The 15,617-nt window shown below is 35.8% G+C and overlaps 1 protein-coding gene across 2 annotated transcripts; it reads right to left on the bottom strand.

Annotated features, from left to right (window-relative positions):
* Positions 1 to 14: 14 nt before the first annotated feature.
* On the bottom strand, positions 15 to 14,396 carry LOC131001285 (uncharacterized). 2 transcript variants are annotated; one of them, XR_009093898.1, is made up of 6 exons: positions 14,294 to 14,396; positions 13,595 to 13,892; positions 13,273 to 13,503; positions 3,042 to 8,468; positions 2,850 to 2,949; positions 15 to 510 (listed from the first exon to the last, which is right to left on the bottom strand). XR_009093898.1 is itself a non-coding variant. In XM_057927634.1 (5 exons), the coding sequence occupies exons 2-4, from the start codon at positions 13,882 to 13,884 to the stop codon at positions 3,071 to 3,073; spliced, it is 5,919 nt and encodes a 1,972-aa protein (XP_057783617.1). In that variant the 5' UTR covers positions 13,885 to 13,892; positions 14,294 to 14,396; the 3' UTR covers positions 2,698 to 2,949; positions 3,042 to 3,070. The 2 variants fall into 2 exon arrangements, 1 of the variants encoding a protein (XP_057783617.1); XM_057927634.1 differs by lacking the exon at positions 15 to 510 and having other exon boundaries at positions 2,698 to 2,949.
* Between the last annotated feature and the right edge of the window lie 1,221 nt (positions 14,397 to 15,617).

Below are 15,617 nucleotides of genomic sequence, written 5' to 3'. Positions count from 1 at the left end.
GTGCGGGTCGCGTAGTATTGTCAAGAAAGAGAGGGACTTGCAAACTAAGGGGGTTGTATTCGTTGTGGATTTCCACAGACTTTAAAAAGTCCATGAAATTTAAATTCCATGGAATTCACATAGATTCCAAACGACTTTCAAAGAATTCGTGGTTGGATTTCACCCCGCAAGTGTTGATGCATGCGCAAAAAGTTTTAGATCATCTTCATCGTGGCTTGTTGGATAGGCACGAGTCGTGTAGCGCTGTTGGGGAGGGGGGCTTGTGAGCCAGGTGCCGACGCATGCACAAAAAATTTTAGAGCATTTTCACTGCGGCAACTCACCTTTGCGAGCCAGTGTTGGCGCATGCAGGTGCCCTATTAAAAAAAATATGATTTCAACAATTTGTCTATATTGGCGATAAAGCCCATTCATTGAAGCGTTCGAAGAATTCCGTCGAGGGAGTTACATGACGACGTCCTCCACTTCGAGCATCACGACTACGCCTATAAGCCAAAAGGCGGTGAATCGCTACAAGGGTAAGGGCAAAAAAGTAGAGCCGTCAGTGCAAGGGGAAAAATGACACTACTTCAAGACAATGGATAGAGTCGTAAATTCTACCGAAAATTTCAACCAGACACAAATCATTGGAATGGACAAATTAAAAATGGGCTTTAAAGCATTGGCTATGCACAAGGCAATAGTGCAGAAATTTGCAAACTTAGAGAATGGAATTGACAAATTTTTAATTTATTATAATGTTTAATTTTTTTTAATAACTGTAATTTTTTATAGTTATTGTAATTGTCTAATTTAATTTTAATAAAATTTTAGATGTTAAAATTCAATATTTATTTTTAATCTACATATGCATTTAAATTGAATAAAATATAGATAAATTTTACAGAGTACGGTATAAGAGCCCCCATTGTGATCGTTGAAAATAAAATATCGATCATTAAAAAGGCTAATGAGCAATTTGAGGCATTGCCATTGTATGATTGTACTGACATATAATTGATCAAAAATCTGATCGTTGAAGTAATTACTAAAATTTCGATCATTGTAAAGTTCAAATTTGGTCTTAAATTTTCAACTTTAACGATTATCTAATAATCATTTCTCAGTCGTTACGTAATGACTAAATTTTTTGTCATCAATCAAAATATAAGTAAATAATTGGTATAGGTTTTTTCGGAGAGGAAGATCAAAATTTGATTGTTAATAAAAATGAAAGTTACCCGTTGTCAAATGATCGCTAATGCTGCATTCTTACTTCTTAGACTACCATTATCGGTTCAAATGTGGGAGATCAGGTCTCTGCCACATGTGTAAAGCAAAAAAAAAAAAAAAAAATATGATAAAGCTGAAGGAGGCCACGGTCGACCTTGTGAAAAAAGAGACCATGCATGGTCTCTCTCTCTCTCCTCAACTATCAACTAATGATATTGTAACACTTGTCATCATTTAATTGGGTGAATAGATTTTATTAGGATAATTAATAAAAACAAGTATATCTTTTATATAAAATATTAAAAAAAATAAAAAATATACCAAAATTTATATTTTTTCATTCTCTATAAATAGAGACCACTCTTGCTATATTTCAATACACCTTCAAATTCTCTCATTTATCCTTTTTTACTTATAACTTCTATTATTTGTTTATCTATTTTTCAATGGATCGAGGCAATAATTCCTTCTTCAACTCTCAAAATTTCAACCCCTCCCAAGACTATTATCCAAATCTTGCTGATATTCCAAGCTCCAATGAATTCCCAGAGTTTGATTATGCTATGAATTCAGAATTCTCGCATAATCCAACTGATTCTCCTATTTCTGAATATCACCAAACCTCTGAAAAAATTTCTGCAAACCCTTCCAACAATGCGCAAAGTTAGACTTATATAGAAGATATATCACTAATGTCTGCTTGGTGCTTTGTCAGTAACAATCCAATAGTTGGCAGAATAGTAAGTCATTTTGGAAAAGTGTTGCAGATATGTATGAGCAAAGTTGAGCAGATAATCCAGAAATTGGAGGTCCAAAGACCTTGGAATCATTAAGGCAACATTTCAAACGCCTCAACAAAAATGTAACTCTCTATTACATGACTTGATCGAGCACATATGGCAAAAGTTTGGCAATGATAATTAAATGCTAGTATGTATTGTTTTTTTCTATTTCGAGTTTGGGTTGTTGTAATTTCTATTTTTAGTTTGTCGTAATTTAAATTTTTATTAGTTTGTTATTGTTTTTTTCATTTTAATTTTTTTTGTAATATTTTAATTTATATTTAATATTATTAAAATTATTACGATTAAAAATAATAACAAAATAATTATATATAATGTTGTGGTTGGATGGTTGAGTGGTCATTGATAAACCAACAAAAATAGAAGTGGTTAGGTTGAGATGAATATTGGTGTGGTGATATGAAAGAGAGAGAAATTAATTAAATATTGAAGATTGTTGGATGATTGGGTGGTTGCTGATAAACTTAGTCTTAGCAACCATATGTTTCGATGTTTCGGTCATTAATACTACGAGAAAAATTGTCAAACACGATGGAACCACTAACGGACAAGAATCCGTCGGTAAATACTTTCGACACTATTCATCAGCGGCCCAGTAAAGGTTGGCGCCTTATTTCCCGACACTATCGGTTGGCCTTTTCTTGTAGCGTATAATACACATTAGTATTTGACAAAGAATGCATTGACATTAAATTAAATATAAATTTATAAAAAGATTTTTAACAGTGAAACATCGAAATTATTAACTTAGTTATCACAATACTAGATACATTTATTAGTAAACAAAACTACCACTTTTGTATAGAAACCTTGAATATGCACACAAACACAAACCTTGAATAGTAATAAACCTGGGTTTCTTCATGTTACATGTTTCTGCTTATTTTGAACTTTTCAATTGCCCCAGTTCTTTCCCGGCACCTTCACCAAAAACCTGCGTCAATAAGAAAAAGTTTACATCACTGGACAAACCTCAACTAAGTGATGCAATTCATTAGGTGAAAAATGTAATAGAAAATCTGGTACCCAATCACGTCACTGGATCCTTCTTTCCACTAAACTGGGAGTGTTTTCAGTTTGGGGCAAGCCCATATAGTGTAGCCGCTTTCATTTTTGGGCAGCGTAGCTCCAACAGTCTCCAGCTCCGGCAACCCCAGCAACTCGATTTTGCTAACCTTTTCCAACAACTTGGATCCCTCACCTCCAATGATCTTCTCCATTTTCTCACAGGTTTTCACCTCCAGCGTCTCCAGATCACGGACTCCATCTGCACCAGCGATGACACTGGTCAAAGAGGGGCAGTCGCGGACTCTCAAGACGCAGAGCCTCAACGCTTCCTTGACAACCTTCTGCAGCTGGGGCAAGCCCGACAGCTCCAGTTCTCTTAGCTTATCGAAGACCACACCATCATCATCTTGTGATGGTGATGGTGATGGTGACTCGAAAATACTCTTCAGATTGTCACAGGACTTGATGTGGAGGATCTCGAGGTTCTCATGACCTTCGTTTTCTACTTGTGAGACGTTTACTCTTGATGGAAGCACGTGCTCGAGCAAAGGGCATTCCCCGACCCCGAGCTTGCTCAGCAATGGTGCCTTGCAGTTGATCTTCTGCAGCTTGTCTAGCCCCCATAGCTGCAGGTGGCGTAGCCTCTTCATCTCGGATGGCTTTTCGTCTGTGAAAAGCCTCTCTAGTTTCTGGCAGTATTTGATGAAGAGAGTTTCCAGGCTTTCCAGTTGCTGGGATGAGGAGCAGATTTCAGAGAGCTCTGGGCAGTATTCGAGGTATAGTGATTTGAGGAATTTGAAGCTCACGCTTTTGATGTCACCTTCGCATACGCTTTTCATCTTCGAAGCGTCAGAAATCCATAAAGTCTCTAGCTCTTCAGCAGGATTTTTCGCCTCCTCGCCTTTATTTTTTGCTGCCTCTCCTGATTTTTCCTCTGCAGTATTCTTCTGCTGGTCGCCTCCGCTTTTCTCATCTGCAGCAGCATTCTTAGGTTGATCGGCTTCATTCTTTGCCGGCTCTCCTGATTTCTCGTGTGCAGCAGTAGTACTCTGCTGATCTGAATCTCCTGCTTTTAGCTCTGCAGCATTCTTCTGCTCATCACCTCCGATTTTCGCTGTATCTGCAGCAGCATTCTGCTTTTCGCCTTCACTCTTTACTGCATCTCCAGATTTTTTCTCTGCAGCATTCTTCTGCTCATCACCTCCGATTTTTGCTGTATCTGCAGCAGAAGAATTCTGCTGATCACCTTCACTCTTGGCTGCATCTCCTGATTTTTCGTCTGCATCATTCTTCTGCTCATCGCCTTCGCCTTTTGCAGACTCTCCTGAATTATCTGCAGCAGTATTCTTAGGTTCATCTCCTCCAATTTTTGCTGTATCTCCTGATTTATAGTCTGCAGCAGTAGTTTTCTGCTGATCGCCTTCACTCTTGGCAGAATCTCCAGATTTTTGCTCTGCAGCATTCTTCTGCTCATCGCCTTGGCCTTTTGCAGACTCTCTTGAATTATCCGCAGCAGCATTCATATGTTCATCACCTCCTATTTTTGCCGCATCTCCTGATTTTTCCTCTGCAGCAATCTTCTGTTGACCGCCTTGGCCTTTTGCAGACTCTCCCGAATTATCCGCAGCAGCATTCTTAAGAGGTTCATTGCCTTGGCCTTTTGCAGGCTCTCCAGATTTATCCTCTGCACTCTTAGCCGGCCCTCCTGCTTTTCCATCTGCAGCATTCTTCCTCTGATCTTTCACCGCAGCAACCTTCTTGTGCTGATTGCCTTTCTTCTGCTGCTCCCCTTCACCTTTCCCTGCCTCTCCCGTTTTCTCCTCCACCTTCGGAGGGGCAGCAACGACATGCGTCAACTCACTGCAGCTCTCAATCCAACACGCCTTCATAGACATAGACATGGTGCTAGCAACCCGCAAATCAAGCAACGTCTTCAAAAACTGATCATCCACGAGCACGACCAACTGAGCCTGCTCTATCAGCGGACGAAGAGTATCTGGAAGCTCCTTGAATTCGCGAATCTCCAAACACCTCTTCATCTTCTCTGCGCAAACTTGCTCGAAATAAATCTCTCTTAAACTCACTTCATCAATGTAATCCTGGCGAAATCTATCTCCGACTTTGGCTTCTGCTTCAGATGGATAAACAAGAAAACAGAAACTACTCAAGTTCCGCGTCAGAAACGATGGATAGTCATTCAACAGGCGATGGAAATGGGCGCCATAAACAGGCGTCCCGAGCTTCTCTGCATCACTGGTTCGCCAATTCGAAATGATCCATTTGCATTTCCTCACATCCTCATGTTTAAAACCCCTTTTTGCACCTTGATCATCACCCTGCATTGGCTCAGCACCGAGATTTCTGAACAGCTGCACGGTATCGATGCTTTCTATACCTGCTCCAACTACGCGTGGAGGATGATCCTTGCTGAAAGGTGGTAATTCTAGAACAGTTCCGGAACAATCTAGAACTTGAAGCTTTGGAACTTGTTCCACCCCCGGCAACTCGGTCAGATTAGGACAGTCTCTAACATGAAGCTGTTTGAGACTCTCCAGTTTGGACAGGGATGGCAGTGGCTTCTGCTGGCCTCCGATGCCAGTTCCAGACAGGTTAAGCTGCTCGAGATGCTTCATTTCGTCGAATGTTCCGCCTTCCAACTCCATCAGCTTCTTACAACCCGAAAGATCGAGGAATTCCAGCTCTTTCAGACAACTCAACCTGTCCACCTTCTCCAAGGACTCGCATCCTGACAGCAACAAACGACGAAGAGAGATGCGGTCACCGAGGAAGGGGAGAAGTCGGACGCCCGTTTCGGAGAGGTTTAATTCTCTGAGGTCATGCACATTGGCAAAGAATTCTGTTCTGACCTCTGTCAGACGATGACAGCCCGAGAGATCGAGAACTTCGAGTTTGTTGAGTTCTTCTACAGGTGGCACTACTTTGAGCTTGAGGCAACTTCTGGCATACAGATATATCGGATCACCGAGGTTGGCAGGCAGCCGTCTGATCTTCGTGCGCGAGATATCAACGATCTTAAGTTTCTTGAGATCTTCCAACGATGGATCGCAGAAGCGTTCCACCTCTCCAGCACCTGAAATGTCGAAAATCTCAAGCTTGTCCATTTTGTCGATCTTGCGTATCCTCGGCAGCACTATGCAATCTCTCAACCACACGAATTTGAGGTCCTTCAACTGGTTGATCAGAGGCAGTGTCTTGAGATTGGTTTTGGAGAGGTTAAGGACTTGGAGCTTTGTGTTGGAATGGAGGCTCTTGTCCTCAAACTTCTCGAAAGAGGTGGCCTCGGAAACGTCTAGAACCTTCAGATCTTTGAAGCCTTTGAGGCTCTTCAACTCTTGGAGGCTCTTACATCCTCTCAGGATGAGAAACTCAATTTGAGTTGAGGTGTTGTAGAAAGACGAAGGCAGCGACTTGACATTGAGAAGATGAGACAAGTTTAGTGTTTTAAGGTTAGGCATGAGGGTGAAGAGATCGTCAGGTATATCTTGTATCTGTAAACTGGGACCAGATATCTCAAGAACGTTGAGCCCTTCCAGCTTCTCAGAAATCCGGGCCGGGGGCGCCTGAGAAGATTTATCATTCTCTTTGTCACTTTTCTGAGGAGATTGTTCCTTCTCTTGATCGTGTTTTTTCTCAAGGAAAGGCTCGAGGCTTTCGAGAAACTTGCAGCCTCGGAGGGCCAGGAAGCGGAGCATCTTCATTTCAAGAATGGGAAGCTTGAAATGCTGGCTAGTAGGATCGGAGATGGCGAGTATCTCGACCTCATCCTTGTGCTCCCACAATCTCTCTGTGGGGCGTTCCTCTCGACCAATGCGGTTGCCATCAAGCAGCAGTGCGGATATTATCTGTTTTTGGTGACTGGTGCTGGTGCTGGTGTTGATTGTTCTGATCATTCCATCTGCGAGCGCGACCCTCCCTAGGCTCATGTCGAATGTGACACCTATCCCGGGGCGGATGCCACTGAAGAAGTCCTTGTAGTCATTGATGTGGAATGTGAATTTCATTAAAGCACCGGTGGGTGTAATGTAGTCGGCCTCCTGCTTCTGCAGGAGGCCGCAGTCCATGAGCTCCATCAAGACACGGTGGCCCTTGTGGTAGGCCTCATCGACACGATCAAAGGAGCCGAGATGGCCCTCCATGATCCAGTAGCAGATCACCTCGTTGAAGCTCACTGCTCTGCCTCCATGCATGAAGTGGTTCTCGGGCCTGTTCCGGTCGTAGCAGTCGATCAGGACGCTCTTCGGGAGCCTCTCCTCGTACCTCTTGATCAGCACATCCCACCACTCCACACCTTCTTCTCCTTTCTTGATCGTAGCTATGTCGTTTCTCAGCTTTCGCAATTCCAACTTGCCTTTCTTACCAATGTAGCTCACGATTCTGCTTATCAAGAGAAGCTGAGCTGGAAGCCTCTCGCTCCTAAACATGAAATAACGAGCTAATTTTTCGGCTTCTTCACTGTACTCGTCTAAGACTCCCTCTGTCTTCGTGGCTCGAGTTGCCAATGACTTGGATTCTTCCCAGGTGAAGGGTTTCACCATCACCCCATTCATCCCTTGCTCGATTTCATCTTTTCTCACAGTTTTCATAACTTTGTAAGATTTCAAGGCACCTAACTCCAGTCTCACTACCGGTTCTTCACCAGCTTCTAACTTTAAAACAACAATCTTTTCTTCTTCTACTTTAACTTTTCCATCACCACCCTCTTTCTTTTCTTCTCCATTCTTTTTTCCATCACCACCCTTTGTTTCTTCTTCTCCATTCTTTTTTCCATCACTGCGCTCTTTTTCTTCTTCTACTTTGTTTCCTCCATCACCGCTCTTATCTTTCATCTTATTCATCCCAGTCACGACCTCTTTAGCTTTCATCTCAGTCACGACCTCTGCTTTTAATTTTCTCCCATAACTATCACCATCCACCACAAAAAGAATATTCTTCTTATCGAGATTCTTAACAATCAATTCCTCAATATCTTGTCGCTTTCTCTCGGCTTCCTTCTTATCATCAGTCTCCTCTTCAGCCTTGTTCTTCTTAGGAATCTCCTCCTGCCCCTCGGCCTTCTTCTCGAGCTCCTTCTTCTTCTTCTCGTCAGCCTTCTTCGCCTCTGCATCCTCAAAATCAGCAAGCACAAACAATTGATAAGCAATGCTCTTTTGAAGGCTCAAATCATCATCTTTGTAAATCCTGTTGAGATAAACCCAAATGGCAGCATCAAAACCTTCAACGTCCTTTTTTTTAGCATCGGAATCGTCCTTTTTTGCAGCATCAAGATCATGCTTTCTCACTGCAAGATTCGCCACTTCTCTTGCCGCCCATGTTTTCCCCACTCCCTCTCTGCCATACACAATAATCGTCTCCTTCTCTTCTAAATGCTTTAATTTTTCGTATATTTTCTTCGTCTGATTTGGTTCACCGGGCTCCTCCAACAACCTGCAGCCGTTTACAAACGTGCAGAGTGATGAGAAATCACTTCTTACATACATATCTGCGTGCAAATATATATGTTTCTTTTCGAAATTTTACAAGCATTCTATGTTGTTTATGTGTCAGTACACCATGAATCATCACGCATTTCCAAGAAGCATTTCATCAAACAGATACTGCGCAAAACTTGTAAGAAACCCCATCTTCTTCCAACGGCTATGACAACTATGCGGAACTCCAATATCGCAAATTCTTGGGTGAGGTTGACCTCACCCTATGAGACGGGTCGGGTCGGGTCGGAGCGCGGGTTTGACGGGTCGGGTGGGTTTTGGGCGCGGGTCTGGGATACCAGAAATAAAGTACACATTCTCATTAATAAAAGTAACAATTATTGTGAACAAATGTAATACTTTAGAAACATTACATTTCATCATATCAATAGTTACTTTTCCTCAAGACAATGATTATTTGAATTATTATTTGAATTATTTCATCATATCAATAGTTACTTTTCCTTAAGACAATAATTACTTGAATTATTATTTAATTTTTTTTCTATATTCTATTTATTTTCTCCGTTATTCAAAGTAATTGTTATTATAATGAAAAGTAATTATTGATATGCAGAAATGTAATGTTTTGAAATTATTACATTTGTTCACAATAATTGTTACTTTTATTAATGATAATGTGTACTTTATCCCAAACCCGCGTCCAAACCCGACCCGACCCCACCCGCGCCCCGACCCGACCCGACCCGTCTCACCCCATGAGGTTGACCTCACCCAAGACCAACTCCTCGAATATTGATGATATAATCATAGGTTTTAAAACCTCTTATTGCATTACTGGAGATCTATTATGATAAATGAGGAACAAATTCAAATACTTTACGTGAGTGTGTAGGGCGAGAGAAAAAGTTTGTACAAAGACTACCTTCGAATAAATAAAAGACTTGTTTTAACTATCATAATTATAATAATGATAATACTAAAAAGTGGATTAAAAGTGTATAAAAAGTGTCGTCACGTAAAAATAGTTGTTATAGTTATTTTTTTTTTTTAGAATTACAAAAGATATCTATGATATATAACCTAGTAATAAACAATTCGCACGCGGAAGAGACTTCTACACTACATAAAAGTGGAAAAATTATTTACACGTAGGCGGGACCATTACTCACACAAGAATAGAAAAACTACCCAACTACTCACACATAGGGGGGACCACTACTCACACAAGAATAGAAAAATTACCCACACAAAAGTGAGAAAACTATCCTTGAACCCAAGACCTCTACATTACCCACACAAGAATAGAAAAACTACCCAACTACTCACACGTAGGCGGGACCACTACTCACACAAGAATAGAAAAACTACCCACACAAAAGTGAGAAAACTATCCATTGAACCCAAGACCTCTCATAAAGGAGAGTCTTCGAGTGCCTCAGCTTTACCACTTGAACTAGGCGTCATTGGCAGTCGTTATGGTTAAATTAAACTTGTAAGATTGAAATTTATACCTATTTAAAAGAGTCTTATTTTATAAAATTTGATTTGCCTATTATATCGCTCATATATACTTAGTTTAAGGTTAATAGTGTAATTAATATAATATACAATAATAAATTTAAAAATATACTTCATCCGTCCATGAAAAGATGTCGTAATTTGCTATTTTGATCTTTCCACAAAAAGATGTTCTAATATATTTTTAGTAATAATTTGTGGATCCCTTTATCCATTCACTAACTTAATTAACTTTTTTCACTGTTCTTAATCTGTGGACCACTTTTTCCACTAACTAAATAAACAACAAAAAAATTCTTAAAACTTGTGTCACCCTTCCTTAGGACATTTTTTCGGCGACAGGAGAGTATTATGATTTATGTTTTATATTTTAATAATTATTTAAGTAGTAGTATCCATTAGAACTCTTCATCATCATACATTGCAATTTTTTATTTTGTAAATTAAGGATTTGTGTATTAGTTTTATTAAAAGTTCATGTTTACTATAATCCTTGAAATTAAAATTAATTATGTCAATATCAAACCTAGAAAATAAACATGGATTTCCTATCAATTTAGATTATGTTTTTTCAATTTATGAGCTTTATAATTTTATAATTTTCAACCATTATCCAATAATTGGTTAATAAATATATTAAATGATAAATGTTAGTACTATAAAATGAAATGCAATATAAATTTACACTCACAAAAAATATTTATTAAAATATTTCTTTGTTATGTGCGAATGCGCGTAATCTCTTCTTGTATATGGAAATAGTATGAGGTTGTGTCCTAAATATAAATTATATTGAAATGAATAAGTTATGATTGTTTAAATTGTCAAAATTAATTTTTGTTCGCTCTAAGCCTCTAAATATAAACTAATATAATACAGTTTAAACTTTTAAGAACCCAAAATTTGTTATATTAAATAACGGCTATTAAATTTGTTATATTGATAATTTAGTGTTATTTTTCAAAATGAGATTGACATCAATTACTTACCATCTATAAATTTAATTATTATTATTATTATATATAATACTCATTAAATTTAATATTATATTAATTAAGTTGATGATATTGTTATTATACATTATTTTAAATTAAATGCTAATATTTAAATTAATATAAAATTTTTGTTACTAATTAATCTAATTCATAAATAATGATATTTTTATATTTTACGTAATTTTAAATTTAAAAAAATAATAAATATATAGTAGTTCGTCTATTGTATGGGAGGACATTTTTTTTTTGGGGGGGGAGGGAGTTGGGGAGGGGGAGCAGTGAGATTTGAACTTGGGACTTCACTGTTCACACACAGGAGGTCGCATCGCTTGGTGTCCCCTTGGGGACACGGGATGATCTATTACTTCTCATAGAAAAACAGTTGAACTAAACAAATTATATAAGGATATAAATACACGTGCAAAAATAAAATTTAACATTCGTGACTGGACCTAATTTGATAAATTTTAAAACTTGTGATGGTTTAATAATCGGATCCAACTTCATATTTAATGACATACTAGTATTTGCATATTGCACGGAAAAATATTTTTTAGTATTTTATATATTAATTAATACTAATTCAATTATCATACTCATAAATATAATAAAAATTAATTTTAATTAAATATATTTGAATTGAATATTAATCTATATATAATATAAAACACCAGTTTTTTTCCCACCAATTTTATGGTATTTTTGCAATTACAACATGAATTGAGGACAATATTTTAGAAATTAAAAGAGAGAGGGGAGAGATGAGAGAGAAAACAATAACTAAGATAGAATTAACGTACAAATAAGAGCATAAATAGAAGAGAACACAAATCTACATTTTTTTTTCAAATTTTCTCTTTCCTCATTCCAATTCTAAATTTCTCTCTCTTCTATTCTATTTTTCATACTTCTTTGATTTTCTAAAAATCTTCATATTTGATTTATGAAAATATATTCGATATGTATCTCAAATTAAAGATCGTGATAAGATCTTCAATTTGATGTCAAATTCAATAAATATGAATTTCAAATAAATAAGTTATTATAATTTAAAATTTTAAAATAATTATTTTTCTCTCTCCTCTCTTTTTCTACATTTTTTTTCTCTTTATTCAGCTCAAGTTGTTATTATATTATCTTTATTTGTATCTCTTTCTCCTACAAAATTTATTTCTCTTCTCTTTTTCTTTGATATATAAAAAAAATATTAAGTTTATTTGTTGAATTATTTTATCAAACATAACATAAAAATATTTAAATTAAAAATTTTAATTAAAAATTAGGATACACTATTATCAACAAATATCGAGACAATATTATAAAAATATTTATTAATTTTAATTTTAATCGAAAATAATAATCAAATAACAAAAAATTATCTGTAAATTTATTTATTATTATACAATACTCAATTAATTTAAAATTATACTCCTACTCATTAAGTTGATAAAAATAATTATGATACACTATTTTAAATCAAATACAAATATTTAAATTAACATAATTTTTTGTTATTAATTAATTTAATTCAGAAATGATGATATTTTTATATAATTTAGAATTTTAAAATAAAATAAATATTTCATGGCCCGTGCACCGCACGGGAGGGGCGTACTAGTAATAAAAAATAATGTACAATTATAAAATTTGATATTATGAAAACCAAAAAAAATAAGTTAAAAAAATAAAAAATACTTAAAAAAGAATTTAAAATACATTTTTTTTCAAAAAGATGAGAGAGGAGAGAGAAATTTATAAAATTTTAATATTTAAACAAATTTAATTTGTACATTTTAAATAAAATATTTGTATAAAATATATCAAATTAAAGCTCTTATTGTGATCTTTAATTTGATATGCATATTAAATATTTTATAATTAATTGAATTTCACAATTTTGGAAATAAATAAAACAACAAATAAGAAGTTAAAGAAATGGAAAATAAAAAAGAAATTATAGTTTAAACACAAACCTTCAATTTTAATATAACTACAAAATTGCCAAAATTTCAAATTGATTTCAAATTGGAAACTGCTTTTTTAATATAGTATAGATAGATATCTAATTTACTTTTTTTTGTATTTAAAATATCTGGTGTCCGACAGATTTGACCCATGAGATAAAATAACATCAAATATCAAAATTTGAAATTAAAAAAAAAGCGCACACATAAAATATCAAAACATTAAAATTCAGCATACGTGAATATTAAGCGTGTATTAATGATGTGATGATGGTAAATAGAAACATAAAATTTAGGGCGAAATTGGTTTGATTCTTACTTGAAAAGGTCCAAAAACTCGTGACAATTAAAGGATCCTTGTACATTAACTTCTTGAACCATCTGTTTTGCGTTGTGAAGCAAGAGCTCCGATTCTGGAATAATGAGTGCGAGTTGAACATCTTCCACACCAACTCTGGCTGTGGGCTTATCACTTTTGGTGAGGACGCAAAATGCTTTCTTCAGCCCTTCCACGTCATTCTTCTTCACGGCCCCCATAGCCAGGATCACACTATATATAGTCAAACGTGAGTCATTGATTTTTTAATACTCCTCCTATATCCTATATATTGATGATAAGATAATAAAATTTTACTTCTTACTTGACAATACGCACAAAGTCGTCGCAGCTAAATGTCCCTTCTTTATTGAGTTGTTGAATAATAGTCTCAGTCTTTTGAAGAGAGATTTCCTGACCTCGAATAGCGAGTGCGCGATGAAGATGGACGGGCTTGATGCAAGTCGTGGGCGAACCCTTGGCGAGGACGCCGAAAGCTTCCCGCAGCCCTTGCTCATCCTTGTTCTTCTCCAAGGCCTCAACAAATTCGTCTTTCTTATTCTCCAACCCCTCCTCAGCTTTACTTTGTTGCTCTTTTTGCTCACTCTCACTCATTTTGCAACCTTAATATCATTTCACACTACTTAAACACCATTCTTCATAAATGTTTATTAATTCAACATCTTACTCTATTCGCAATTTCAATTACAGAATTTTTAAAATGATATTTTCAAATGCAAAGTTCCATGTCTTTTATTCTTCTATCATAAACTCAGGGAAAATGGACTCTTAGGTTTTATCAAATTTAATTATTTCGACTCATATTTTTATTTAAATGTCAATTACAAAACAAAGACCTCCATATAAATAAAATATGTGGATTTAATATTTCCACGACGCAATTAGGGAAAGGTTCAAGTATGAAGATTCATTATTTACAAATAAATACATAAACTCGATTTAAATGTGCAAATCCGCTCAAAACACATAGAAACGTAACAAATTAAACAACAGTAAGGAAAACCTGAAAATTGGAGCCACAAATTTCTCTCTTTTCCTTCTTGCAAAGATATAGAATGAAAATGATTTTTCCGACAATATTACTTCGAAACATAAGGGGTTTATATAGATACTTCGATTGACAGCATTTTATCATTAAACAATTATTCTTCGTCAGTTCAACCAAGCCAAGAATCATGAATATCCCTTTCTTGCAATTATTATTATAACATTTCAATGTTAAAGTACAAGAATTTTGGCACTTTTAATTTAAGTAATCTAATCTTTTTCTTGTCCATCTTCAACTTGATGACATGTGATTTTAAATATAATCAATCGCATTAAATTCCACGTCCTCTCACTAATAAAAAAATTATATATAGATATTGTACAAGAACGAAAATTACCAATTGTGCACTTCAAATAGCAACTACAAATTTCTCTCGTCATTAAAAAGATACTTGTACAAATGCCCGACTTTCGGTATCTAGGTTGGCAAAAATGAGAAGTTGGACTAAATTAAACTGGAAAAAAAATCGAGTGATATTTGTCAATTAATTACATTTACAAAAATAATGTCAAATCACCTAAAAGTAAAGGACTAGTGTTTTGGGGCCCTGCAGCACTTTGGAATAATATAAATAATGTGTACAACACACAATACTTTTCTCTTCTTTATTGAAAAACAAAGCAACAAGCAAACAAACAAAAAGCTTGCCAAATTGTGGTGGTGAATTGGTGTGTGGTGATCATCGTTGCAAACGATTTTTAGGTCTAATTATGCACTGCCAGAATAAGTTAATATTTGGTTCATAGTTACGGAGAATGGAAAGTTCTTATTTTTCGGGAGAATTGATTATATTACGGTATTCTAAAACATTAACTTATTAGATTGATCATATTCAATATATTTGATTACATTTTGGTTTTTCATTTTGGTTTACACTTAAATACATGCATAAGAAATAAGAATGAATTGGCACAATGTGAAAAACGCTCATCCCCATAGCTTAAGTCTGAAGTCTCGATAAAAGAAAAAAGTAACTATTGCTTTTTTTAATGTTTACGTATAGAATAAAATTTAAAGAGAAATACCTTAAAAAGAAACTTTAGTTTTTCTTAAAATTGAATACTTGTGCCAACACAAAAATAAAGAACCAAATGTAACTATAAGTGAAAGCATAGCAACCTAGTTTCTATAGGAACTCAAGTTAATGAAATAAATGCAAAAATAAAAAGAAATTAATCTTTATTCTGTTATACTTATAGTCCGGCTCGGCCCAGTTTTTTGGGCCAAAAAACGTGGCCCAAAGTCGGAGCAGTCCGTCCGGCTGGGCCGGACCACATTT

Source organism: Salvia miltiorrhiza, chromosome 1 (genome assembly GCF_028751815.1).
Source record: "Salvia miltiorrhiza cultivar Shanhuang (shh) chromosome 1, IMPLAD_Smil_shh, whole genome shotgun sequence".
NCBI lineage: Eukaryota > Viridiplantae > Streptophyta > Magnoliopsida > Lamiales > Lamiaceae > Salvia > Salvia miltiorrhiza.
Note: the sequence above shows the minus strand (reverse complement) of the source record. Positions and strands in the feature narration are given on the sequence as shown.